This window comes from Ascidiella aspersa, chromosome 1 (genome assembly GCF_963924565.1).
Source record: "Ascidiella aspersa chromosome 1, kaAscAspe10.2, whole genome shotgun sequence".
Lineage (NCBI taxonomy): Eukaryota > Metazoa > Chordata > Ascidiacea > Phlebobranchia > Ascidiidae > Ascidiella > Ascidiella aspersa.
The window spans coordinates 7906449-7934075 of NC_139447.1; the positions used below are offsets into that span (position 1 = coordinate 7906449).

At 37.8% G+C, this 27627-nt stretch overlaps 1 protein-coding gene across 1 annotated transcript; it reads right to left on the reverse strand.

The window, feature by feature from the left end:
• Positions 1 to 303: 303 nt before the first annotated feature.
• Positions 304 to 27113, reverse strand: LOC146167028 (sodium/calcium exchanger 1-like). Its single transcript, XM_083388811.1, has 19 exons — positions 26740 to 27113; positions 22258 to 22567; positions 17845 to 18086; positions 16306 to 16403; positions 15137 to 15232; positions 14256 to 14351; positions 13316 to 13500; positions 12854 to 12874; positions 11866 to 11965; positions 10537 to 10684; positions 9775 to 9937; positions 8814 to 8937; positions 7283 to 7412; positions 6739 to 6838; positions 6202 to 6268; positions 4898 to 5096; positions 3648 to 3811; positions 2809 to 2967; positions 304 to 1769 (listed from the first exon to the last, which is right to left on the reverse strand). Exons 1-19 carry the CDS (start codon positions 26965 to 26967, stop codon positions 1643 to 1645), a joined length of 2757 nt encoding a protein of 918 aa, XP_083244937.1. The 5' UTR covers positions 26968 to 27113; the 3' UTR covers positions 304 to 1642.
• Positions 27114 to 27627: the final 514 nt, after the last annotated feature.

A 27627-nucleotide genomic window follows, 5' to 3' on the forward strand; every position in this document is an offset into this window, starting at 1 on the left:
CTCAGGTGCACAAGTCATTACAATACTGGTTGTAGAAAGGAAAAGCGCCATAACATTGATGACAACAGTCATTTGTGAACAACAGCTTCGCTAAATCGTGAAGATAAACTTAATTCACGAGTTTGAACCTTAAAGTTTAGATACGCGTTGCATTGTAACGGTCGACCTTACAATATGAGCAACATTTTACCTAAACGTTGTCATAAAAATAAACCATGAGAAGTCAAATTATATATTGATTATTATTAACACACAGTATCGTGTACGAAAAAAACGCGCTTAATGCTCGCAAATGTTCACCATAAAAAGCAAAAAGTTAACATAAAACTGGTTCGACTTGGGGCGTATAGGTGCTACAGGAAAAAAAGGACACCACGAGTGTTAAAAAACGAGCATTTTTTAGCGAAGCGCTAAACGTAATCAGCGTTCGAAAGAATTGTATAAGCGAAGTGGGTAAAAAGTGATTACTTTCACTGACGAAGAAATAAATATAAATACAAACAATGTGGAAAACTCGCAACTTACCGTGCTATATCGCCAAAGCCTACGTAAGTATGTGAATCTACTAAACAAAATATTTAGTAACTGCTGAGGTACCGTACGTTATATCTGCAAGAAAGCCAGCCCGGTTGCAATGTGGAAAACCAGCTATATGAAAATTGAGGTTTAATGGAAATATATAAGTTAACGTCTGCTGATATGACAAACTATTTTTTAAAATGTAGGCAAATGTTATACATGAAATAAGAGGGAATAGGTTCGTCAGAGTCTAAAGCTACTGCAACGTAAAACGTCCGCACATAAAATCTTGCGGACGTGTATTTTAATGGAATTGCTGGTGCTTTTTGCAAGAATAGAGACAAACATCGCCCGTAAAAATTTTTTGTGAAAAAACACGAGCATACGGTCCAATTTTGAGGGAAAATCGTACATTAAATGACACAGCATCTGAATTTCACAGATTGTACAAGTCCAGTGAAAAAAGCGTCGTTTTTGTGGCGTGAAAAGTGATATATTAATATTAAAAGTTATGAGAACGACTTTTTCTTTACAAATGAGGTTTAAAAGCAAAACATTAAATAAATGAACCAGTTTTTGCTGCAGAAAATCTCCTTGCATGTGGCTACGGGCGCCCGGCTTAGCTTCATCCGATGCTGTACATCAGGGTTTCTTAAACTTTTTTTACAGCGGACACCTAAAATTTTGTCTTCGCGTGGACCAAGGTATAGGCAAAAAAAAATTAAAACATGACGTAATAAATTGACGTCACAATACAAATATACTCTATCAATCTGCTGATTTCGGTCAAAAAATGTGAGTGTGAAATAGAGTCTATAAATACTCCGGTTTACTTTTAAATAAACTGTTTTGTATGACAAATTTACTACTTCTTAAATATAGAATCATATTTAAAATAGGCCTTTATGGACCCCCTAAAATTGGTTTACGGACCCCCAAGGGGTTCATGGACCCCAGTTTAAGAACCCCTGCTGTACAGCTATAAATCAGCGGTTGGTCGCAACACTTAGTCGTTGCTGTGGGGTAGTGCGCGGGCGCCATCTTCCGGTAGCAAAGAACCGCGATTTGGCGTCGCTTAGTGGCGCGCGGGCGTCATTTTCCTTTGGAACGCAGCTTGCCTTCTTTAAAAGTGGTTGTAGGCCCGGAGCGACACCACGGAGATAAAAAGGAGCCACAAAAAGAAGAGAAAAGCGGAGCTTATGTACTTGTCCCTCGCCCTGCCGCCCAGCTCCCCTCCCAGTATGAATCTCCTGAAAACGAAAAAATACCAAATGTTCGATTGTACGTGTTTATTGCCCAATCGACTGTTATATGGTGTTGTTGAAAGAAGTTTTAGGCCTAATTACCAAGATGTCAGTTACATTTGCTGGATCTGTACACAGTTAGAATAGAACGTCTTACATGACGTCTTATTCTTTTCAACACAATAGTTAAGTCAAAGTCGTAAGTTAATTTAGGGTTAAAACACTCGGCAAAACTTTGTTAAATCAATGACAGCTATTTTAAAGAAAGAATTGTTTTTTTGTTATTTTTTAATGTGGGCCAACAAAACAAAAATGGTCAAATTCAAAATCATTCTTTCTTCCAATTACCGGGTTTTTGGTCACTATACATTTTTACGTCACATTTTAGCATGGGCCCTAAAGTCGTACGCGCCTTCAACCTTTAACCTGGCACCAGTCGCTTTAATATGTGACGTTAAATACTTGGTAGGACTAAGGACAGTATTGATTCGTTAGTCTTTCATTTGATTAACGATAAACAACTATGAGACAGAGTAACGTAGATATAAGCAGGCATATGGAGTCTGAGCCGGACTCGGGACTCGTTTTGAGTTGAATTATTTGGCTGAAACCGGACTCGAGCCTCGAGTAAGACTACTCGAGACCAGTTAAATCCAACGTGCGCAGTAGCAAGTTCGTAATCGATAAGCCCGCATATTGTAAACCGCAAAGATGGAATAGCATAGGTTGAAATATTTCTGCCCACCTTATTTAGATGAGTTATATGACATCCCTACAATTACATTTTTCGCTACCGGTGCCAGTTAAGGTGTAATACAAAGTTAAGGGTCCCAAAGATAGTCGGTTAATTAGGCCAGTGTCGGAATCGACATTATTTAATTTCTGAACTCATGTTGTTTTGAATTGACTAAGAAGCCTTAAATATAACGCTCTTATACCCCTTTTTATTTGTCGTTATACTCGAATATCAACGGCACATACATTTCGAACGAGAGAAATATCAAAACATACAGTAGCAATTGGAATTAATATGCTGAACACTCACCTCATAAGAAGAACGACGACGCAAAGCGCTCCGAACGAATCGAAGAGGATAACTGAGAAATCGAGACTGCTGGTGTCCACCTCGTACTGACGCCCGTTTGCCAGGTACGTCATCGTACGAATCACCCAGGGCAGGCCGAGGCCCAGAAACACATTAACGCTGCGAGTGAACATTTGTGTTACCGAAAGACGAGTCTTAATTGACTCTATACAAAGCTTTTTCAGTCCGGGATTTGGAAGCCGATGTCGCGTTTAAGTTAAGAAAATAGGATTAAATATAGTCCCGAATTTTTTTGTCTTTTACATTCGAAAAAAGACAAAAAAATAATACCAAGAATCAAACTCCAAACCAGGGGTTCTTAAACTTTCGCGGCGCATTCCCTAGATTTTTTGACTTATGACGTCATAAATTATTATCATCACAACACAAATAAACTTCATAAATCTGTTGATTTCGGTCTAAAAAATGAGAAAGTAAAATGTAGTATAAATACAGTCAGTAGAAAACCGTTTGAAAATTGATTACTTCTTAAATGTACACCAATGTTTAAATTATGCCTTCATGTACCCCCTAAAACTAGTTCACGGACTCCTAGGGGGTTCATGTACCCCAGTTTAAGAACGTCTTCTCTAAACCGAAATATGCATTACAACAATCATCAGATATGCATTACAACAATCACATATTAATTGCACGGTAATTAATGATGAAAACAAATGTTAATACTACAGTACGAGGTATAGATAAATGACTACCTGTGCAACGTATAAGCCAATGGAAAAACTCTTTGCAAAGAGTTTAACAATATCTTGCTAAAAAAGGTTGATTAATAAATGTACCTGTTACTGCCCGTGATGTTGCCAATTGAGGCATCGGCGTAGTCGTCATGCAAAGCTGCCGTTCTCGAAGCGATAGTGTCGGGCAAACTGGTGCCGAGCGCGATGATCGTGATGCCAGTCACTTGGTTCTTGAGGTTGGCCACGCAGCCGAGAAGGTGGCCAAGCTGGAGACGGAAAAACAGTTTTCTTACTTCACATGTTATCTTGGTCATTTCGTATCGACGGAGGAATTTGTGGACCTTAGCAATGCTAAAGAGTCAGATTTGAAATCGGGACTCGACGGAGTCGGTTTATTTGCCGTGTTTTGGACTCGAGTAAGACCACCCTAGTCTCGAGTTCGACGTGCGCAGTCCAAATTTTCGAAAGGCCGCAAATTGTATTGGGCCGAAAAGCGTATGGTAGAATATTTTCCAACCACGTATTGTGAGTGAGTTATATGACACTCCTATAAAAGGTTTATTGCATATCCATCTTTTTAGTTTCCTAAGTGTGTAAAATGTAGGCTGTAAAGTCCTGACTTGGGAATCGACGGATAGGATTTTTTTTCCGGATTCTGACTTTTGGAGTCGAACTCGAATTTACATTTTGGGCGGAGTCGGACTCTATTAGATTTAACCTCTGCAGGCCAGAACACATTATTCTACTTGGCCTTGTCACAAGATTAGTTTGCAAAGTTCAAAAAAGCGCATTTGCAACAATAGTCATTCAGTCAAGTAGACTTCAGAGAGTATACAAATGTCTGAAAACGTTAAATGCATCTCTGTTTTATATAGGACGCCCATATTTCACTTATATAATATCTTTTTGGCGGTGAGATCTTTTTAGAAAGCTAGTATTAAAGGATAAGTTTGTTTAAATGTTGAGCACGATACAAAAGTAAGACAGACCTCAAAACAAAGGCAAAAAAAAAATATTTAGGTATATTAAGTATTTTTTTAATTATTCCCTAGGTTAAAATGACCCAAATGTCGTACCCCGGTGCTCACCTTAATGTTATACATATATATCTTTGTAAGTGCAGTATATTTGTATAATTCTAGATAGAGGAATCAGGTGGCACTATATAAAGACAAACTATTTTCAATTCGCGACAAGCTTTCGCACAACCGTGCTTTATTAGGTCAAATTGTGTTTCTTTTTTAATTTGTCTTTATATAGTACAACCTGATTCCTCTACATATAGTGTATTTCATAACTAACATTGTGTAAGCTTGTGTGTTTAAAATAATGCATTTCAGCGTTCGTTTCACCTGCTCAATGACGGCCGTCAGTCCTCCAATAAGCAACAGCGACACCACAAAGGAGGGATAACCGCCCCAGGCGTCCCGCGTCGGCGAGAAGGCGAAGAGGACCTTCCATGGCATGGAGAGGAAGTGGAGAACATACTCGATACTGGAGGGAGGGATCTCCACTCCCTCGTCGTCAACATCCCCTCCAACGATCATTGCTCTGCACAAAAAGGGACATGAAACCAGTGGTTAGAGTGTATTTTCCCTAGGATTTCAGTTACATTTTCGCGCAAGGCTAGACTGAAAACAGCAGTTTTTAAGGTTGCCTGTTTTATGACTGTTTGATGTATAAAGATTTTTTATAGGATCCGGTAAAAAAATTGTTCTACTTTCATCCATGCTGTAAACAATGTGTTGCTGTAATTTTACTGAAACATATACATAAACACAAATGTGTTTTCATGCCGTTGTGGTGGCTTACAGAAATTATTCATTAGGGTTACAGTGTAAGCAAGGCCAGGCTTGAAAAACAAAAAGCCTGCGGTGAGGTTCGAACTCACGACCCCTGGCCATACGGGCATGGTTGCTCCTACAACTGAGCTCATAGTCATGGTGCGAGCAAGGCCAGGCTTGAAAAACAATTAGCCTGTGCCGAGGTTCGAACTCACGACCTCCGGTCACACCGGGAAAGTCGCTTTACCGTTGTTTGATGCTAAAATGTTAATTGACGTAATTTTAGCGCACGATCATAGTTCCAACGAAGTTTTCTTGAAGTACGCACGTGTTAAAACTTTTTTCTTTAAATTGCGTTTTTAAAGAAAGAGAGCAATTTATCAGTGCAAATAACTGAATTAATTAGGTAAATGACTTAAGTTGTCTCATCACTAGTCCAGCAATTGCTTAAATTCCTTTAATGCACTGGGTCATAGCTGATTTTTAAGTATCCATTTATGTTTATAAGATTGTTATTTTAAGCCATGCAAGTTATACAAATAGCTATCTAATCAAAATCCACGTTGTTTTATCTACTTCCAATTAAATAGTTAGCATTTTATTATAGTCAAAGCGGTGATACCGTATTTTTGTCTATAGTTTTGCATTACTCGTATATTGTATTGTTTTGGTAAAATTTGCTTAAAATACTCGATAGTTATTCTTGTACACATTAGGCGCTAGAGAGCAAAACAGTTCGTTATGTGCCGCTGCAAAAAAATCCAAGGAAATTCAATACAAATAAATGCTTTGCGCTGCCATCGTAATTAGCGAACCTCACCCGATTAGGAAAGTGCAAATTTTACCTTTATTCATAAATAGCAAAGTTTTACCTGCGGAACTGACCGGCCCACGAAGCGTCATTTTCCTGAATCAGAACGCGACTCAGTGCATTTATACCTGAAAAAACACTTGAAATTTTACTACAATATTGCATTTGAACCTTCAAATTCTTTATATGGGTAATGGTATAATCAGTGTTGTAAACAAGATATTTTGAAATGACCTTAGAATCAATTGTTAAATTGAAACACTTCGCTTTGGCCCAAGTCATTTGTCCAAAAGACTTAAGTCCAAGTCAAGTCCTTTGTACAAAAGAAAAGTCAAGGTCATTTTACCAAAACGACATAAGTCAAGTCATTTAAACACAGTGACTTAAGTGCACTTTAGTCAAGGCATTGACTTAAGTCCTTACAACACTATAGGTATAACTTTTTCTCACAATTCCACACATGGACATGTAATATTATAAATTCAACAGCTAAACCTTGTTCACCATAAATACGGTAAAGTAACCTGGAAAAGGGTGCCCTAGCTAAAGACAAATTCTCGTAAGGTAAACCATGCATTACATAAAAACATTACCGCACCTGCAGTCTCCAGGTTTATGTTCACCACCGCCGCACTGTGCTCTCCCAAACGGGATCCCTGGCTGGGATTTCGAAGAACGATGACAAAGTTTTTCGTATCCTACACGAAAATAAATTCAAATAAATCCAAACTGTTTAGCCGGACAACTTAGACTATTTCTCTAAATTAAAAAAGCTGCACAAATGTAATAAATTTTGTTTACAACTAGATAAAGTTACAAAAAATACGTTTTGATTGTTTTGCCGGTGGTTAAAAAAGACTTTAAGAAGCAATAAACCATAAATAAAAATATCTATTTGATCCATTAGATATAAATATATGAGCAACTATATTCTATTAATCAAAATAAAATAGGTCACTTTTAATGTGTATCAAAACCTTGGTGAATTTTATTCCAAGGGATAATACTACTCTGTATTGGATAAAAACAGACATGGCAATAAATTCAAGCCCTAGTGTATGTTCAACTGAAGGCGAACATTCCCCTTAATGTAGTATTACACTATGATTACTATAATTCACGACAAACACCAGCATAAATACCGAAACTTCTTTGTTCAATTTGACCGTGATGGCCTTGGAGGTTTCTTGGTGCTTGAAGGTGAGGACTCCGTTAGTTTGTACGTAGTCAATTTCTTTACCAATGTCTTCACCACCCCGAGCAGTTCCATCTCTGTCGACAAAATTACATTAAATCAGTTAAAAAAATTGAAGTCTGCCGGCTTGTTGGTTTATTAATTAAGACATATTAAAAACCTAAAGGCTTTGTGGCAATTCTTGCGTTTTATGGTTAGGAAACAAAACTTTTTCTTCACATTTGCAATTTTTCAAGATTTAATAAAAATATGACTGATTGTAGATTGGCCGTTATTGTTTCACATTTCTTTTATCACAGGATTTTTTTTTAACTTTTAGACTTTTATATGTTGTTTCTCACACTTAAGCGTTTTCACACAAAATAAAGTCAAATAAGTGACGATTTTTCTGCAGCCTAATCTGCCAGCCGCCGCTGTTTTGGAATTCGTACTTTCCTTTTATAATCTGTACCTCTGGAAACGAATCTATCAATAAAAGGAATCGTCTTGTCAGCGAAAGCCGCAATGCTTTCTGGTCGGCTTAGACCATTAATCGCCATGGAAAGACGCCTATCGATTATCTATCATAAATGGATTTTTTTCATTAGATATTTCTCCAAAGTGTCATAAACAGTTTCAACCTAGAGAAGGCTCTGCACAACCGATAAGAAACAAATCTCTGAGACGGGTTTCATTCCTTTAAAAGACGTTGCTTTGTGCATGCTTCGTACACTTTTTGATTTATGTGTAATCTTATACCTGTGCCGATACTCAAAAACCAGACACGTAATGCTAAATATTGTATCTCGCCTTGACTTAACGGTTTATTTGTTAACGGACGACTTGTAAATAAATGTGTATTCAGTGCCATCAGTTTTCCAACAATAAGGAGGGTGATTTTTTCAGGAAAGACCTGGAAAAATCCCGCGTTTTGTAAGAAAATAAAGAAATGTTTCGTGTACGGCAGTCTAAAGCAGAGAAATTTGGTGTATACCTACAAATATTCTTCAGTAAAAGTATTAACTATATAAAGAGGCGTTTAAAAAAATGTTTTCAAGAAAAAACGATTAAAAATAACAGAATTGTAATACTTATTCCTTTAATCGGGTAATATAATTTTAAAAGCAATCTTTTACAGAAAAACATAGTCCGTGTGTGCAACGATTTACAGAAAAAGTTCTGAGCAACCCTACATGCAAGTTGAAAACTAATGAATCCGTTCTGATACTGAAGTCTTTATCAGTGTACAGGAATTTATGATTAACACAAAGGCTTACACAAGTGGATTTATATCTTATTCAAATAGAATGCTTACGCAGTTAAATAGGTCATAAAGCGCTTACATCAAAATGCGCTTTAACAAACTCACTGTAAATCTCAACATAAAGGATCGCCGATTCAGCAACAATCCATTAAATAAATTGCTAATAACTCTCATGAAAACAGCAGAGTTATCGAGCGAACAACGGAAGATTACAGCTCCAGACAAGACAACTTACATGGTTGCGTAATGAACCGACACGTTCCCATCGCAGCCTCCTTGCCTTAGCACGTTAACGGTCACCTCGCCTTTCTGCATGTCTGCATAGCACTGGGACGATTCCAAGACAAAATCGCCAGGAACTAAGAACAGACAGAAAACATTATAGGCCAGTTTTTAAAATATTAGGCACCATTTGTGATCTCTTTGAGGCGCCTGGCTAAATAGCATTGCCATTCCAATATAGATAGGAACCTATTTCGTAACTTCTGAATCAAATTAGCGTAAGTTGTTACTTTGTTTTAATAATGTCCTGCAAAAAACAACTAAGTTGATTAAAATGCTGCCAAAGGCCAAGCGGTCAAATACTGCAAGGATGGAAAAGGAGCAAAACTGAACCTTATACGCATATTTAGTACTATGTTAATTTTCCATTTACGAAACTGGACATATTATATACGACGCCAATTGACGTAAAGTTGTTTTAATAGGTAAAACTTTGCCAAACAGTTTTACGCGACGAAACAGTGTCCAATATGAAAAGTTGAGATCGTTTGGCAACAAGCACAGGTTTCTCCTTTTTTCATTTTACATAAAATATATAATTTATTTATATCAGTAGGTTAAATATATTTTCGTTTCTTTAACAAACAGTATTAAAACGAAGGAAATAAATTTTCAACGTACGGCGTTTTCACATAAAAAGTTACTAAACAATAAGCTTAAATTATAAAATTTCCTCAATAACTCACTTTAATATTAAACCAAGAGCAATGGGCTTACATGTCAAGCTGCAGAAAAACACTTTGAATATTAAGCCACCATAAATATTTTGGGATTTATCTAGAAATGTTTGTCATTACAACTCTAGGTTGTAATATGCTTATGTATCAATTGGCCGATAAGGACTTTATTGCAAGACATTGGCAAGAAATTTAAAAAAGTGTTGACTTTATTAGATAGGCTCCTTTGATACTTACGATCGTCGTCGATAATTGTCACCCTGCTGACGGAGGGGTCACCCAGGGTGGCGTCCCCACTGGGGTTCTTAAGGATGACGTAGAAGTCGGTGTCGGGGTAATACTGGTCGTCGTTGATGATCGGGATCGAGATCTTCTGCACAAAGTCGTTTTCCGTGAAGATCTGCAATGCACAAAACCAGGTAAGTATAGCGTACTGCGGTCAATTGGTTTATTCCAGCATGAAGCGACCGGTAATACTGGGACATCTTGAACAAATTCTTGGAAGAAATGTGATAAACCAGAATCAACTGCAAATAAAGACTTTGACTTAATAACTTAAGTCAGATTGGGTGCGTTTACAACATATGTCAAGTAAAGTGGCAGTCCAAGTCATTGGCATAATAAAAATATTTTAAGCTATTATTATAAACCCGTTTTAATTCGAACAATGTTTCACATGGCGACCGTCACGAACAAAACAAAGAACAGTTTGCGCATACAATTTAGGTAAAAAAATACTTTTAACTAAAACACCAAATTTTAAATTTAGGCCACTTAAGTTCACCTTAAATGCGTAATTGACTGAAGACTAAATCAAAACCTTGAATCTTTGCGCAACAATATTCACAAAAGTGGTAGCAATTCGTTAAAACCAAGACCTACTGTAGGTACGGCAGTATAGCCGTTAGTATAACTGCGATTACGATATAGCCATAAATAAACGACTAAAATAGCAAAGGTCGACGACGACACCCCGATAGGGCCTTCGCGTTTACTCACAAGAGTTCCGGCCGTGTAGCGAAAGTCCTTGTTGATCTTGGCCGTTCCCTCGCGGGTCTCGTAATCGACTGACGTAACGCCGCTGACGACCTGGGTGTCGAACTTACCATCTTTGTTAGTAGTCGGGATCACGGTCTGGCCGCTCGGCCTGTCAAGCAAACAAAACGAGCCCTTACACAACTTTCAGAGCTAATCCCTCGCAGTTTTTCGTCCAAGATGAGATTGGAGGTTTAAGCGAATCGTTTGATCGCGCTCGACGGCTTAAGAAAGTGATTTTTGCCACTTTGGGGGCGTGAATAGCATCTGTCAGTTAAGCGCAAATTGGGGCATCCGGAAAGGCTCCCCAAAAGCAAACTTTACGCTTACGCAAACATCTTCGCGCCCTGTGTATCTGTGTATGTTGTGATTTCGTGTAGGGCTTTAGTTTCTACGGATTTTGAGCGCGCTTTTTGCACGGCCTTCCTTTGCTGGCGAGAGCAAAGTTTCTGGCAACTTCTGCGCAAAAGTACACAAAAGCAGAGAAGTCGCTCTATTGCCCACTCGAGTTCGCCTCTTTGGCGAGACGCGTGTTTATACGCGGATAGCTGGAAACCATAATAAACCATTGCAATTTGCGTCATTGGACGTGAAAATGTGTTGTGCTCTAGAAACAGTTTGTAGCATAACGATAACGCCCCTTTGTTGACTTTACCAAAAGCCTAACCCACGCATTCGCTAGTCGGATACAGAGACAACTCTAGATCAGTGCTTTTCAACCTTTTTGCTAGAGTGGAACCCTATGGAAACATTTCACTGGCTCGAGGAACCCCGGTGCAATAATTCCACTGGCTCGAGGAACCCAAGTGTAATAAACAAACCTCAATTAGCACAATTTAGAAATTGCGGAACCCCTGGCCTGTACTAGCGGAACCCTTCGGTTCCGCCGAACCCTGGTTGAAAACCACTGCTCTAGATAAATGCCTTCCCCAAGGCTGATCTTTACAAAAGCTTTGTTTTGTATTTAAACGCGTTTTATTTATAGCTTGAATTCTAAAGACGTACAAGCACTGTTTATTAACATAGCAGTCGGGGCCGGAGTTTAGTATTAAAAAAAGCTTAATACCTTAAACAAATAACATAATTTAGTCCTGTAGTAAATTGCACTCCCTTATAAGAGTTCCTCGTCTTCTAAAACTAAAACAAATCCGTATTACAATATTGCCACTAAATTGCTTTATTACCAATAAATTTTTACAACTGATTTTTCAACCCTATGCCATTTAAAGGCAGTTCGTACCAAACGCTACGAACCGTTGTCAAAGTGTCGACCGCTGGGATCAGTTAACTTACCTTTTCCTGCGATGTAAAAGAACGTCGATCTCCAAGGTGCCAGCACTTTCCAACACTGCGTAAGTCGAGGCGGCAAAAGACAGGTTGCCGCTTGATTCGTCTAAAACAACAACATCTACATTACCAAGTGCTGTACACTAGGTATTTTGAGGTGGCTGACGTCTTCTTCAAGACAGGGCGAATTTCAGGAAAACAGAAAGTTAGGTCCAATTCCAAGACTCAGTTTGTACTCATGTAAAGTCCAACTACAAGAAATTGCCAGAGCAAATCAGACCGAGTTACATCGATTGCATGAGAGGGAGATGTTATACAGTATTAAAATAGATAAACTCGTTCAATTTCTCCCATTATTTCACCTAACCACACTTCAAACTAAACTTATACAAAATACAATGAACAATATACAAAGACAATGAACAATATACAAAAATAAGACAAGCATGCCAACAAATTTACCAAATTAAATTACAATTATCAATTCAGTGTTTTACTTTCAGCCATTTGTTTCAATGACTAAATCTTCATTAATTTATTCAGGTTAATTACTTTTTGTCAAACACTCAAGTCAATACAGGTCATTTATACACATCAACTTTAGCCCACTAGACTACTAGGGTAATTTTCAACAATCTAGTTTACCCTAAACATATAACCTTGTCGCAAAACAAAACACATTGACCTGTTCCGTAATTGTACAAGGCTTCTCATACTGTCGCAGAGCAATGTTATCAAGATGCTGTTTTGCCAAACTGATCGCAAAGTTTGAAAGAGTTCAATTTGCGTAGAATACTTTTGGATCCTTCGATTTTTAATGCTACTGTTTAAACGTTTTGACAAACCGCCGTTAAGCATACAATAACGTCGTTAAGCATACAATAACGTTTGGGGACCGCTGGTTCCACATGAAACACATGCACCACTGACGACAATACGTACATTCATGCTGGGTTCAAAACTTGTGATAACACGACATGACAAATGTACTTACCCATTCTTTCCAACGGGAAGGCTATGAAAGTCATAGGTTAATAGTAAACATTTAAAGCGCTTGTTTTGTAAAAAAATTGCGCTTGTTTTGTAAAAACAGCTGCTTTGCTGATTACTAAAAGTAACGTATGTTTGACAATAATCTGGCAATTAACCTTTCTGTATTTGGTGTTTAGTTCGGCCGATCCATAGGCCAAGATTTATAAAAACTGTTCGGCGTCTGAATTTACATGTGCGTTTAAAAATAACAAAAGTAATGATGAACCTAAACTTGCGCAGCTATTGGTCATTTCATTATCTTATAACTATAAGGGTTCTCAGCACCCAAATAAAACATATCAAAAAGTGAACAAGCAATCTAAAATTTCAAAATGTTCCTAAATTTAAGGCTTATTAAATCTTTCGAAAATACAACAGAAATGGTTAAAACTTTGCGTTTTACACACAGTCCTTTGGTGTTTACCTGTTATCAAGTTGTTGGCGTACAGTTTCCGAATGTGGGCCAGCTTCGAGACGATGCCCAAGAGTCGGGGTTCCGCTTTTTTGGCCGATGTGGCCGACGCCGACTTCCCGGCCAGGTCGGTGGACACCTGGAGCTTGGAGGGAACGGACCGCCCCCCTAAGGAACGAATGGCGGCATGCCGGAACCTGTGGGGGGTGACGGTTCAATCGTTAACGAGGGCCTTTGCCTCTATTTAGTTAAAAGGCGTTAAATCGCAATAAACACAGAGATTTTTTCCATAGTTGTTTTTTTGAAAAGAACTACAAGTTATACAGTTTGTTTTATGCTTAGGCTATAGATTTAGCGTTGTCAAACTTTTTTAACGCGGACCCCGGCTGTTTTTTTTGTCGAACTGATGCACAATTATGAAACTGAAATCAAGTCTAAATTCATTCGAAGAGTAAGCAACAAAGTTGTTTTTATTCACCCTCTTTCTTTTAAAAAATTGATTCTTGTTTTTTATTTCTACCATAATAATGAAATTTAGCCTTCATGGACCCGTCTAATCCAGATCACGTAACCCAGGGGGGTCCATGGACTCCAGTATAAGAACCCTTGGTTTAATTTTTTTTTCATTACTATATGTAAATTAAAAATTTAAGCTTACAGTTTTCTGAAATAAAATTATTATTACGAAAAAAAAAAAGATTTCGAAGAAATGTCGGAATGAACCTTATCCATACTATAAAACATGACTCCAATCCTTTATTACTTTTACCATGTATGTTTGAAATGTTATTTGGTATTTCGAATAAAAAAGCCGATGTTTCAAGTAAACACCAAACCATTGCGACAGACATTTTAGTAGAAAAATCAGTAAAGGGAAATCACTCAGTTTGTACAGAGGTGGGATTCAGCAAAGGAACAGTCTTACGCAAGCTCACCTATAAAAACATTTTACCTGGCTCGGGCAAACGGCTTGTAGATCGGTTCGGGAGTAGAAACCGTGTGAGGGGTGTGGAGTGTTGACTTTCTCGTGTTAACGAGTTCAATTTGACTATTAAAAACAAATTCACAAGTTTAGAAATCAAGCTAGGAAAATTTAAGGCGCAAACTTTGCTTTATGACAAGATGCGTGACGCTATAAAATCCAGTGTCTTAGGTGATAAACAAAAGTAAAATATTAGCAACATTTCGTTTCGAGAAATATATTTTTGAAAATTTGATTAAAGTTGTTTGGTAAATGAAAAGCATAAACATGCCCACATATATTTACAAAATACAAACAAACGTTGGCCTAACGATAGAGCTTTGTTTGTCGATTTATGGCTTTTTATTGCCAATTCACAACGTTAATTTTGAAGAGAATTTATTAATTTGGCGACCTTTGAAGTATCGACTGTGAAAACTTTCTGTGTCGCCATCAGGGCTGCGAGTCGAATCCGGACTCAGTACTCGGGATTTATATTAGACTACTAGTAAGACATGCGCTTGAGCTGTAGCAAGTTCGCAAACCGATAAGGCCACAAGCTGTAAATTTGAAAGGCAGAATAACAAATGGGTAAATATTTTCCACCAACGTTATTTGGTTGGGTGAGTTGTTTGGCCTTCAGTATTAAGTTACTCTCATGGGGTAAAACAGGACTGTGAAGTCCGAACCGGTAAATTGGCCGAAGTCGAACTCGGAAGTCGGATCAAGTTTATTGTTTTTCTGCAGGAGTCGGGTTCGGGATGTTTTAAACCGACTACAAACGACTGGTTTCCACCTACCTATTCACAATCCCCACCACAAACTTGTTTTGAATAACGATTAATTCACCCCTGTCTAAACCATTTTAATACCTCGGAGTTGTCATCGATGACTTTCTGGCTCGCACTGTTCGCGGAGTGGCCGGGTTGCTTCGAGCGTCTCCGTTAACGCTGTACACCGGATCATTGCTAAAGAGAAATTGGGTATCATCATGGGAAAGACTGCGAGGCGGCGATAAGTGAATTTGTTTCGTTTACGCGGTTCGGTTATATTGTCCATAGGTGTGTTTTTATACTTTTCAATATCGTTAAAAAACACGAGCAATTTCAGTCCCACCTTTTATACAAAAAGGTCATTACCTACAATTGTATAGCAAAAACCAACACAAGAATTCGCATTAAAATGTTCAAAAAGACAGTAAAACGATCTAAAGGCGGATGCTGACTTTTTACGAATAAAAAATAGTTTAGGGTAAAACAGGAATTATTTTAAATGGAAGATTTTTAATATGAACTTTCCTACAAGTAGGCCTACCACCCTCAATTTCTGCTACAGAAACTAAAAGCAGGCGATGTTCGACAACTAGGACTACAGAAGATATGGGACAAAAATGCTAGGGTTCCTTTTATATCCTAAGTTTTGAGCCTTTCGTTACCTCACCGTCAGTAATAACAGTGTTGTTAACAAATCATTGTGAAATGATTTTTATAAAATAAAAGTTATAAATGACTTAAAATGTCTTTCAGAAATTACATTAAAACAAAGGCGTTTTTATTTCAAAAAATCATACAATGAAAACCAAAAAGTCAATGCCAAGTCATTTGTGCGAAAGACTTCAAGCCAGGTCATTTTGTACAAAAAAACTGAAGTCAATTACCGGAGCCGGACATAAATATAGCCAGACACCAGTCAACTGACCTATAGGTAACTACAACACATGAGTAATAGAAAGCGCCAGGTTTGTTTCCATCATAGCGGCGTCTGTCAAGTTTGCGTGGCAGCCATCAAAAATCCACGATTGAAATAAAAAAACTAAAACGCACGCCAACGGCTGATTCGTGCGGCGGCCCCACGCAAGTTTACCATTGTGCGCTGCGCTCGTTCGAGCAAGCTACGACATGGAATTATCCAGAGATGAGCGCAGCGGTGATATCCGGCGAGGTCGCGAGTGCCATTGTGACGACACGACGTGACCGCTTCGACGGCGCTCGAAATAGCAGCGCCGCGGGTCGGGTTTCCCTACCGCCGTTGCTTAACTTACTTGTTCTCCTGGTCGTTGTTGGAGCGATGCTGACGCTCTGGCGAAAACGGGATGCGGATGGACACGGAGCCGCGGCGTTTTGCCGTCCCGTTTGAAACCTGATGCGAAAGTACAGCATGAGTGGGCGGTAAGGGACGTTTTGTGTTTTGTAATATAGCACTGGGCTTTGTTTATTCGCCACCGTTCACAATTCCAGTTCTGCTGCTGTACTGTAAACCTTTTACTTTTTGCGCGATGTGTCTCTTGCGTTGCGCTACAGTGTTCCTAGAGACACCCCCAGATTTCTAGCGCTGTTGTGTAATCACTTCCACGCACGCGCACAACGCGAAACGCGACCCTCCTCTGTCGTTTGTGCAATGGACATTGCACTCTCGGTAACTTTATATTCCGATTGCTGCTTTTGCGTTGCAGCTTTTACGTCGCAAAAATGAACAAAACGTCTTTTCAGCCGTACACACGCTATGGGCGTTATAATTTGCTACTGGAAATTAACATGTAGAATGCCGCAAACAAAACCAGCGACTTAACAAAGAAGAGTCATTTTATTTTTGTAAATTCCATAAGAAAAAAAATAAAACTGGAGCAATTCCGTTTTTCCAAATTAAATTTTGAAGTGAAATTACCGAATTCGTCGAAAACAAAAAACTAAACTACAACGTGCACCAGAGTGACATTCATTACGTCACAAGCAATTTAGTTCAAACCACATTTTATTCGCACAACGATCTGAAAGACAAAGTGGATTCCTTTACTAATATTGGTACTCTTGAAATTAAAGCACGCAACTAATTCACAAATAAAATTATTGTATTATTGAACGCATTTTGCGAATGAAATATCTAAACTTATTTAGTTGTCCAAGTCTGGATTAGTAAAACATCGGTTAAAAAAAAATCTTGTATATAATCAACATATGCGACAATGATCTTATAACTTGAAACGGCAAGCCTATAATATTGCAGTAAGTTTAATAAAAGCTTTATTTACCTGTTTTGGTTGCTCAGAAGATAGAGCTTCCGATATAGCCTATAGGAAATGATTTTGAATTCCTCTACTCATAAAAATTTCGATGGTAATTTAGCTAGCACTTGAAAGACCAACTGATTTCGCATACCTTAGTCGTTGATGTGAATATGACATTTTATCGAAAATTGGCTAAAGGATATAAACTTTATATTCAAAATTTGGCAAGTTGTACTTCGAAATTTGAGGTATCAACCTAAGAGTTTAAGATTTTCAGTAGATGAAATTTTAACCGTCACAGATTGCGAGCTTGATTTCTTAATCTACCGATACGACAATATGTAAGAAAAAGTGTCGCTTTGGCTAGAAAAACATACCGAATGTTATTCTACAAAATTATTTTAAAGAGTACTTAACCTTCTTAAATACCTTTCTTAAAATACACGGGTTGAGAAATGTTATATATCCTTAAACGTTACGGTTTACGCTTTTACTGTAATTTAACGTTATGTACTTCTTAGATAAACGACTTGAACATTATAAGCTATAAATCAAATAGAAAACAGTCAAACTTACGACAGGCACATCCTGTATCGCGACGGTCGGCGCTGGAGTTATGTCGACGCTGGCCCGGTTCGTGAACTTGTGCAACCACCATCCGCTATCCTGTGCATAGGCTGTGAGCACAAGGGTGGGAAAGAAGAGCAGGGTTACCCAGGCCTCCCAGGGCTCCACTATGTTCGGGGAACTCCACAGCAGAACCACGAGGAGCCATACGTAGGCCAAAAGGGACCAGACCGCCGTTAGGACGAAGACACCTGCGACCACGAATAGAGATTATTATTACTCCAGGATTTCTTAGCCGTGGATCTATATTCCTCACAGCACGAATTTAAACCAGTCAGACGCACTTAAATTTGGGGTTGGCAGCGTTCCGTGAACAGAGGTGGGGTATGTGGAGAGCAAAAGGCCCATGTAAGGGTGGCACAACCTATGAAGGTTGATAACAACTGGATTATCACTGATGACCTGATTAATTTTTGTTGCCTAAAGACCTTTCGATCCTTTTTTTTATTTCAAGTAAAGGACTATAGGTAAAAAAAACAATAGACAAAAAATGTGGCTTGACTTCTTCCCATTGATCGACAGACAGAAAATTTGTGACAAGTCAGTAGTACAAGCCACGTGTTTGGGAGAAAAAAGCCTATAGTAACACAACCTATAACAGTAATTTAATTCTGCTTTTCGGCAAATGTATGGTTTAGGTCCGGGGATAACAGAACGCAAAGGTAACAAAAACACCCAGAAATAGACTACTGCTAAACCTATAGTATCCAGATGATTAAGTTACAAATCTACATTGTATATTGCTGTTATTTCAAATGCAATAAATTATCATATTTATTGCTAAACATGATTTTGTTTAAAAACAACGAATAACTGGATATGTCGTTAAAACACGGCATACAATATGTTGTTGATTTTTGGTTGTGATACAAACAAATTACTGCACTGTCGTCAACTTTGTCCGGATCCAAGACGAACTGATGTAATCCATCTTGTTAGAGTTACGATGGATTATTTTAAGAGGACAAGGTTACATTCAGGATTGAGATGCATTCGAAATTATTTTCATCAGCTCGCCAAGCAAATTATTTTTAAATTTTAATATGTATATGCCTTTCATAACTGTTATGTATGTACAAAAAACTCAATCAAAATAGCGCAAAAGTTTCCCACAATTTATGTAATTGATAATTTTGTTGTGTTCAAGACACGCCAGTGTTTCGCTATATTATTGTAACTGCGTCACTGGGTTTAACTGCTTAGGCTATCTTTTACCAGACCTAATCATTGCTCGATCCAAGGTCAATGTATTGTAGGTTCTCAGGAACCAACCAGATGTTCCATTTATAGAAGAGCAACAAAAAATGGTTTCAAATGCCAGCCAAAGAGAAAGGAAACCCGTATGATGATAAGCAGAAATCCCATAAATTATTAACATGAACTTTCTTCTAGGAATATCTATCAGCCCAAAGAATTACACATAAAACGTGGCTTGTGTCCTGTTATAACAGGGGTTGCCAGACTACAACCAGCTGGCCAGATTGGATCGGTGGTGTTATCTCTTGCGGCCTGTGGCTTATTTGCCTAATAATGTACGGTCATTAAAAGTTTATTATGGCAAATCTTTATTGGGTGCTCCTAAAATTTAAATATTAAAAAAATTCTAAACGTCAATTTTATAAAGCCCAGTATATATTGGGTAAATGTTAGTTTATATTCCCAACGTTTAATAACAAAAATTACCCAAATCAATATAGTTCGACACAAATTTTATACGCTGCTCGCGATTGACAAGTCTTATAGATTTACGGTTCTTTAAGAAAAAAATGGGTGATCCCTTCTTATATAACAATTTCAATATCGCAAATTAATTCTCCAGAGTCATCAAAAAAATATAGAATTATTCGCACTAATTCACCTTAAACAGAGAGGCTCAAAAGTAAAATCCAATAAACTGATAAGTATGGCAGTATTTGTATCAATTGTTTTCCTCCTTGTTTTACTTTTATTTCAAATAGAAAGCTCTCCACACTTAACGGTCAATTGACAGCGTAAAAATAAAAATGAAGTGCTTTTAATGTTGCACTGAATATGTGAATTATAGAAATCACCTTGACCCTTGCCAGATAAATGTCGACCTTAATTCCTGATCAGTAACAGCAAAATACTCTAGCAGAAGTGCTTTTAGTCAAATGTAAGAAATAAGAACCTTATCGCGTTACGTTTTTCTTTATTTTATCTCTGCGACGAACTTAAGTAACTGCAAGTGAGGAAACGTGCAAGAATGAGCGCTACCAAAAATCGCAAAATATGTCATTGACACTAATGGATAAGGGTATACATGGATATGTTTATTATTTAAAAGGTTTTCCAAGGAGTGATCAAAGTCAGCTGCTTCCGCCTAATAATAACATTTTGCTTGTGTAGGCTACGCTGTCTCTAAGGGAATGTTTGTCTTTGAGATTTTAAATGTAAAGATGTTCGCGAACCGCGACTCGAGTTTTAAGAATACACCAACTTTCATACAACACATGAGTTGTACTTTTAAAATTTTAGCATATTGCCTTGTGGTAGTAGAGAAGTTTCAATCTTGTACATTTAGAATATTAGGAAAATTTTAGTCATTTTAGCAGCAATAAAAATCGACCTGAATGCTGTAATATGAAATAAGTAACCCTTAACTTGAAGAGTGTATAAAGCATTTTATTTAGATAAACAAATCAAAACTATAGCCACGTTTAAATAATTCAATATAAAGTTACATAATATGTGAAAAGCGCTGAGTGTAACTAAAGACTTTTTATTCATTTTCAAGAAAAGTAAAAAAAAGGAGTCTTTATGAGTAAAATAGTTCTGTACGACTGATTCTTGCGTGTATAACAAAAAAAAAACTAATTTCAGACAGCTAATTACCTCTACGACAATTGTCTTGTTAAAAGACCTTTCGTGAAAGTCAAAAAGTCAAAAGGAAAGGCATCGGCCAGTTGCCAGACCCGTATATCTATTCCACAACGCCGTAGACTTATTGTGCAAATCGCACTGGACCACCGCTCACAAAGAAGCGCAATTTATCACTTTGACATGTCGTTTGTTTTAACTAAAATGGAGACGGGTAAAAATCATAGAACGACAAACTTTAAGCCTCCGAACAAACGGTTGCCGCCAGACAAGGTAGCAACATAACACCATTTTCTACCAATTGTACTTCCGTACCCACGTTTCGTTGTCCTATTCATGGAGCTATCATTTCGGAAGTAGATATGAAACAGTGATTCTCAAACAGGGGTCAGCAAAACACAAAATTCATTGACTGATCCATTGTATGCCGAAGCACCTCCTTCTCGTCATTTAGTTTAATTCGCAATATAAGCCATTTGACCGCTTTTGTGTACAGGAAGTATATTTCATTCGACTATCGACGTATAGGAATTAATCTACCGTATATATTGTGTTTCTTGTTAAAAAAATGATATGTCCCTTCGTTCTATTAGAGAGGCAATTGTAGTCTGACCCCCCCAAAACTTGAGAAACGCTGAGTTCTACCTTATGGTTTAAACTAGGTATGTCCGATAATTGATATTTTATAACAACACAGATATCGATATTTTGGGCAAAAATACACCAAATGACGTCATTACTTTTACCAAAATTATTAAAATTAAACCAAATTACAAAGGTAATATTTTTTGTATTATAAAGCCATAATTTGCTTTAGCGTGCAAGAAAGCTTGTATATCTTATATATCAAGTATTTTTGTTCATTTTTTTCCCATTTTAGGTGGAAAAATGTACTTTGGATCGCAAAAAAATAACTAAGTAAAACACTTTTTAAATTTTCCTGTGCAGCATGGTGGTTTTAGCTTTTACGCTGCACTTAATAAAACCTAAACATTTTTCTCGCTCATCACATAAAGGTTAGAAACGATTTCTTAAAATCGCTGTTACGGAAAATCGTAAAAAGTGTCAGTAAAATAAACTTGCTCGCGTATCCCATTTCGATAGAGGGTACGTGGATTAGTTTTAGGGGGGGGGGGGTCCAAAAACGCTTAGTAGAAACCTTAATAAAAAGCGGAAAAAGCAGGTTTCTTAGGTCAACCTGGTAATACTCAAGGTGAAAAACTTTGCAAACCACTTAATCCTATAAATATCCTATATTTTGAATGTGAGAAAAATAAAAATACTCCCCCAGGTCGCGTATCGATTTTATTGTACATTTCAATTTTTAAGGATTAAAACGATAGTTTATATGAGAACTGGCTCGAATGTCAAGAGTAATTAATGTACAACATTTTTTTAAATTTTTCTTCGTTTTTTTAAAGACACAAACGTCAAACGGGTTCGACAAGGTGAAAAACTTCGAAAACCACTAAACCCCATATATACTCCATATTTTAAATAATAGAGAAAAACGAAAAGACTCACCCAGGTCGCGTATCTTCTTCACGTCGGGCGAGGACACCGACGACACGCAAATAGCCGTGATAACCAGCATATTAAAAGCGGCGCTTCCCACAATCGTGTAGAAACCAAGACCGCCATCTGAGTTGCTCGAGTCGTTAGCTATCTCGTTGATGGTCTCAACCGTGGCCAGCAGAATTTCAGGAGCGCTGCTCCCCAGGGCCAAGAGGGTCAGGTTGGCCACCGTTTCGTTCCAGACCAGCACCTCTGTTTTGACGCTCTCGCCTCTCTCCTCGTCCCACGTGACAATGGTACGCTTGCGGCTCGTGATCACCTGGGTCATGTGAACACGATCATGTGTGAAAGTGATGAAACGATTGGTCACCGTGATTGGGTTGGCGAGATTTACGAGGGTTGGGTGTAAAAATTATATAATTCTACTTCTTTATTGCGACCCTGTCGGAATCATTTCTGCACAGAAGACCTATGGTTTACTAAGACATGGCAGAAATGCACAGCAGGGCTTCTTAGCTATAGTTTCATGAACTCCCACAGTCCACGGTGTCCTATAAAAGTTTTCTCACGATTTTTAACGCAGTTATGCTTTCGTTACCATAACTTGCATGTTGTGAGAACCCATATAAACAGTTACTATCCGCATTAGAGAAAGTAGCAGTTAAAGGATATTTTCGATTTTCGAATTTTAAATCTAAATATGAGAATAAGCCGTTTACTATATTTTTATCCACAAAATGATTTTTGGGTGCCTGGTGGTATCATACAGGATTACGGGTTTATGAAATAGGCTTGATGGTCCATTGAGAAATGCGTAAAAAGAAGCCCTGAACTACATGATAAAGTGCAAAGTGCAACCGATCCACGGTTTATGCATATATATGGGTGACTGGGTGTGTACAATCGGAATTAAATATGCACATGTGTGTGTTTACCACCAGGGACGGAACAAGCAGAGGGACACGAGGACAGTTACTTCTTTGCGACGTCACATTTGAACGTACAGCTTTGTTACGTTTTAACACACTTTTGTGACGACTCTATTTAAATCTTAGGCCTTTCTACCCTAACATAATTTACGAACCCGCACTTAGCGATCGATTTGGAAAAAGATGCGCTGGCCAATAATAAAGATGTTTCAAATATGTCAATTGTACACTGGGAATTTGGTGCGGTAGTTTGCCAACGTCAATCGCTAAAGTTGCGTAATCGTTTCAGGCGGTTGACACCTTTTAAAGTTCCCGCTCGGGGTTTCACACTCGTGGCCGCGGTGTTGTAAAATCATGTTTCAACGCCGTGTCAAAAGGCTGTTTAAATTGAAGACAGTAAACGGATACGGCTGCTGACGTCACATATCGCCAGGTGGTTTTGACTCGGATCGGAAGCGAAAGGCTGAACGGGGAATCCACGTTAATTCTTTTTCTGTCGAATTTGCTGTGTAAATTGATTCGACAAATGTCTCTTGAAAGACGACACATCTCATTTCAGAATCGCGAAAAGTCGCAGATCATTATAAAGTATCGTTTCGAAAAAAATCCACCCAATGGTAGTATATGGAAATCGTCGACAAAAAGCCAACACCAACCACACACAACATTTACCAAATGTGCCGCGCACCTTTTGTAAAGAACAATTTCAAAAGTATTGCTTAACGGGATTTCCACTATACACGGTGGAGGACAAAGCCCACATCAACAACAGATGTATGTTTTATAATGCAACAGTGCAATAGCTAAAAAAAATTTCATCACACAAACATAGGTGCATTTAGAGTTTCAGGATCTTTTACGACATACAACTATAAGCAGTGGCCTAACAGTGTGTGGCATGAGATCCATTTTTCGGCTGTTAAGATAAATTAACCAGAGTCATGTGAATCAAAAAGATTGGTTTTCCTAAAGTTAATACAGCCTATGCCAATAGCCCACAAGTTTGGTCGTTTAGCGTGGATATTTCCAAATATTGTTTAAAATCATAAAATAGTAAGTTATATGAGACATTAAAACAGTACAAACGTTTCTATGGCGAGAAAAGTACAGTCGCATAATGGCATGTTGTTGTGGGGAAGGCAAATCACAATAATATTCATTTATCGGAATTATTACAATAATCGATTTATCGATCAAGAAATGCTCTCGCTATTGTGCGCATCCCTACACATAATTCCATCTACGGGCGACATCTTTCGTTGCTAAAGCACTGTCTTTAGACAAATTAAACAGCAGTATTCGAGGTATTACGTGACGTTTCTATACGGCTCTGTAATCGGATAACCATTTCAAACGCATCAATATTGCATGTTACATGGTTTATACGTTGTTTCGTAAGGCGACCCTTTGATTAAAATGACAAGTTAAGTCCGTATGCAGTTCAATAAGATAAAATAGTGCCTTTTGCTTGGATTATGGCATTTTAACTAAAGCGACCAAACTTATCTATATTTTTTTAAACTTTCAATTACTGATTGTGTAATGTTTTTTGTAAACAGACGGCTATATTTTTATAAGTAAATCTTTTAACTCACCAAAATTTGATACTACAAAAATAAGTTTTCCAATTGAGTGGACCAAATACAAAATTTGATAATATAAAAACAGCCATTAAGCGTAATTATGTTCGCACCAGTTTAAAAATTAATGCTAATTGTAGAAACATAAACAGATAATTTTTTAATATTTTTAAAATCAAGTGAAAGACATGAGCACCAAATTCACTAAACCACCCTAACCAATTGTGATATGTTCTAAAGGTCATCGACTCTACAGCTGTAAAACTGCTTTTAAAGGAAAGCCACCTGTAACATGGAAAAGGAGTGAGAAAACTTTTTGGAAAATCAGGAAAGATTTATTATGCAATCTAAGTCACTAAAACCTACACTTTTGATAATATGTGTATTTTAAAGTTAAATGTGTGTTTTTAAAAACGTGCATGCTATGCGTATGCGCGGAAAATTTAAGCGATTTTTTAATTTAGTTGTAATAAAGTTGTTCACACGACATTTAAGTTTTTATGTTGTTAGTAAGAAATATTTCAATTTTTACCCATTTCGTCTTTGGAGTTTTTATACTTGTTATACATAAAAAATGTTACTAAGCAGATTTCACAATATTCATTCAGTTTTCTACATCATACCATAGATTTTTACTCATAGTTGGCAGCACATTTCGAAATTAAATATTAAATTTTTCCCTGAATTGTACCCGACGACAACTTTTTTGACTTAATTAAAATAGAGAAATATGTACTTCTTTCACACTATGCTAACCAAGTCTCGCCAACAAAACATGCTAGCTTTGTAATTTTACCTCACCTCGAGAATTAATTAGCGCATTTAAGTCTTACCTCGATGTAACCCGTGAACTATGTCATATCTATAGCACACCCCTATAGTTCCATTTTACTTACACCCACCTTAATAAACGATCTGTTTAGTATTTGCCAAGCGAATCTCATGGGTTTCTCATAGCTACACGAACCTAGAGTTTCAGTGGAAATTTCTCTGTTGTTTAGTTTTTAAGCGGTGGATATAAATCGGTACACGTATATACATTTATTGGTGCGCGAAGGTTATTTTGGTGTTACGCTTTCAGGTCTTATGTGGAGCTTTCTCAAATTAACGCGTATGTATTAATCCTTGCTGCTGCTTGAGGTATATTCCCTCAATCCACATATTAATCTAAAACCAAAAGCTAGCGCTGGGAGTGTTTTTTTAATTTATTTCTATTTTAACAACGTGGTAATTAACAAAATGCAAAAAAAAGTGGTACCCAGTGATAGAAAATGCCACTATAGATGGTACGCGATCAGATTTAGATTGGAACTACAGTTTTGGAGCAAATTTTCTAGTCATTTTTACCACAACCCGATTTTCCCGAGCCTGGGCACTTATTGAAACACCTCAGCACCAGTGTTTAAACTTTAAACAAGTTATTTTAAAATTACTACGTCCCAAAAGTGTTTTCAAACTAGCAAGTCAAGTCTTAGCCCAAGTTATTAGTTGTCCAACTTAAGTAAAGCAAGTCATCTCCAAGTCAAATCACTGATTAATAATCAGACGATAAATCATTTAAATTGGTAGACTCGTCCGATTTTAGGCAATAATTAAACTAAAAATAACAAAAAAACAACAAGCAAGTTAATCGTTAAAGTTGCAAAATTTGCGATAAATAGCCCCATTTTTGCCAAAAGTGTTAAAGGCTTAATTTTTATCAAAGTCATTTGACTTAATGACTGAAGTAAAAGTTAAGTCATTTTACCCCCCAAAAAAGGGCCAAGTCAAGTCATTTAAAAGTAGTGACATAAGTGCACTTAAGTCAGGTCATTAACTTAAATAAATACAAAACTGACCAGGACCCCCTTAGGACAGATCGTGTCTGACTTGAGCCAAGTCAAGTCATTTAAAAACAGTGATCCAAAAGCACTTAAGTTAAGTTATTGAAGTCATTACAACATTATACCCAATACCACATGACACCGTATCAGCGCTCTCACCTCGATACTAGTCATGAAAACGTCGCTGCCGATCGCCACGCCGATGAAGATGTAGCAGATTGCGAGGATGTAGAGGAACCCGCGAATTGCGGGCGACCAGAGGTTCTCGCCGGGCAGGAGCAGCCAGCTCTCGCAGTAGCCGTTGGTGAAGTTTCCGGTTGCATCGACCGGCGCGAACTCGACAATGTAGCCGTTGGAAAAGTTGGTGAACACTTGTACTGTAGGCATGTTTTTTAGCCTCGCTTCGGTGCTCTATACTAACCGGCCAGGTTTGAAGTTTGCTGGTCGTAGGTTTAGGATTGTATATCCGAGAGCCTTCGAAAGGCGATGCCGCTTTGCTGCTTGATGCTGTATAAGCTCAAGTATACTGGCGACCTGCGATTCGAGCTAGTTGCTCAAAAACCAAAGCATTTCCTGGCGAGAAGGTTCTAGGCCTGTGCTGAAACCCTGTACACGTAAAACAGAAATTTTTAAGTGTTTATTGTATGTCTACTACCTTGCAAGTGGCTCACGAGTTGCAGAAGAGCAGATTTTCTTAATCTTACTGATTTCGCCGCAGGGAACCAACATCCGGCACCAACGAGAGATAAATAATTGACAGCGGATATTGCGTATTGCGCGATTAGTAGACAGCTCACTGACAAGCCACCTTGGTTGGTTTTAAGCACACCTTGGCGTTACCATGAAACTCGAAAAGGCATTTACATTACAAAGGTTTATGTGGTTTAAGAAACAACTTTACAAGAAAGTTAACGATGCAAAATAAGTAATTTTCATGTCGAAATTTTTCGCCTAAGAAAGTTGTTCTGTTGATATCGCCGTTTTGAAAACTAAAAAATGTCAATTTTGATTTGCAACCAGAGTTTAAAAATTTATACCTGCCCCTAT

What these genes read in the sequence shown, in the direction of transcription:
- LOC146167028 (XM_083388811.1), bottom strand. Translation starts at nt 26,967, where the DNA reads ATGCCTACAGTACAAGTGTTCACCAACTTTTCCAACGGCTACATTGTC. An exon ending in TTTTCATGACTAGTATCGAG is followed by an intron (nt 22,568 to 26,739) that starts GTGAGAGCGCTG and finishes CACATGACCCAG; the next exon opens with GTGATCACGAGCCGCAAGCG. An exon ending in AATTGAACAAAGAAGTTTCG is followed by an intron (nt 6,839 to 7,282) that starts GTATTTATGCTG and finishes ATTTTCGTGTAG; the next exon opens with GATACGAAAAACTTTGTCAT.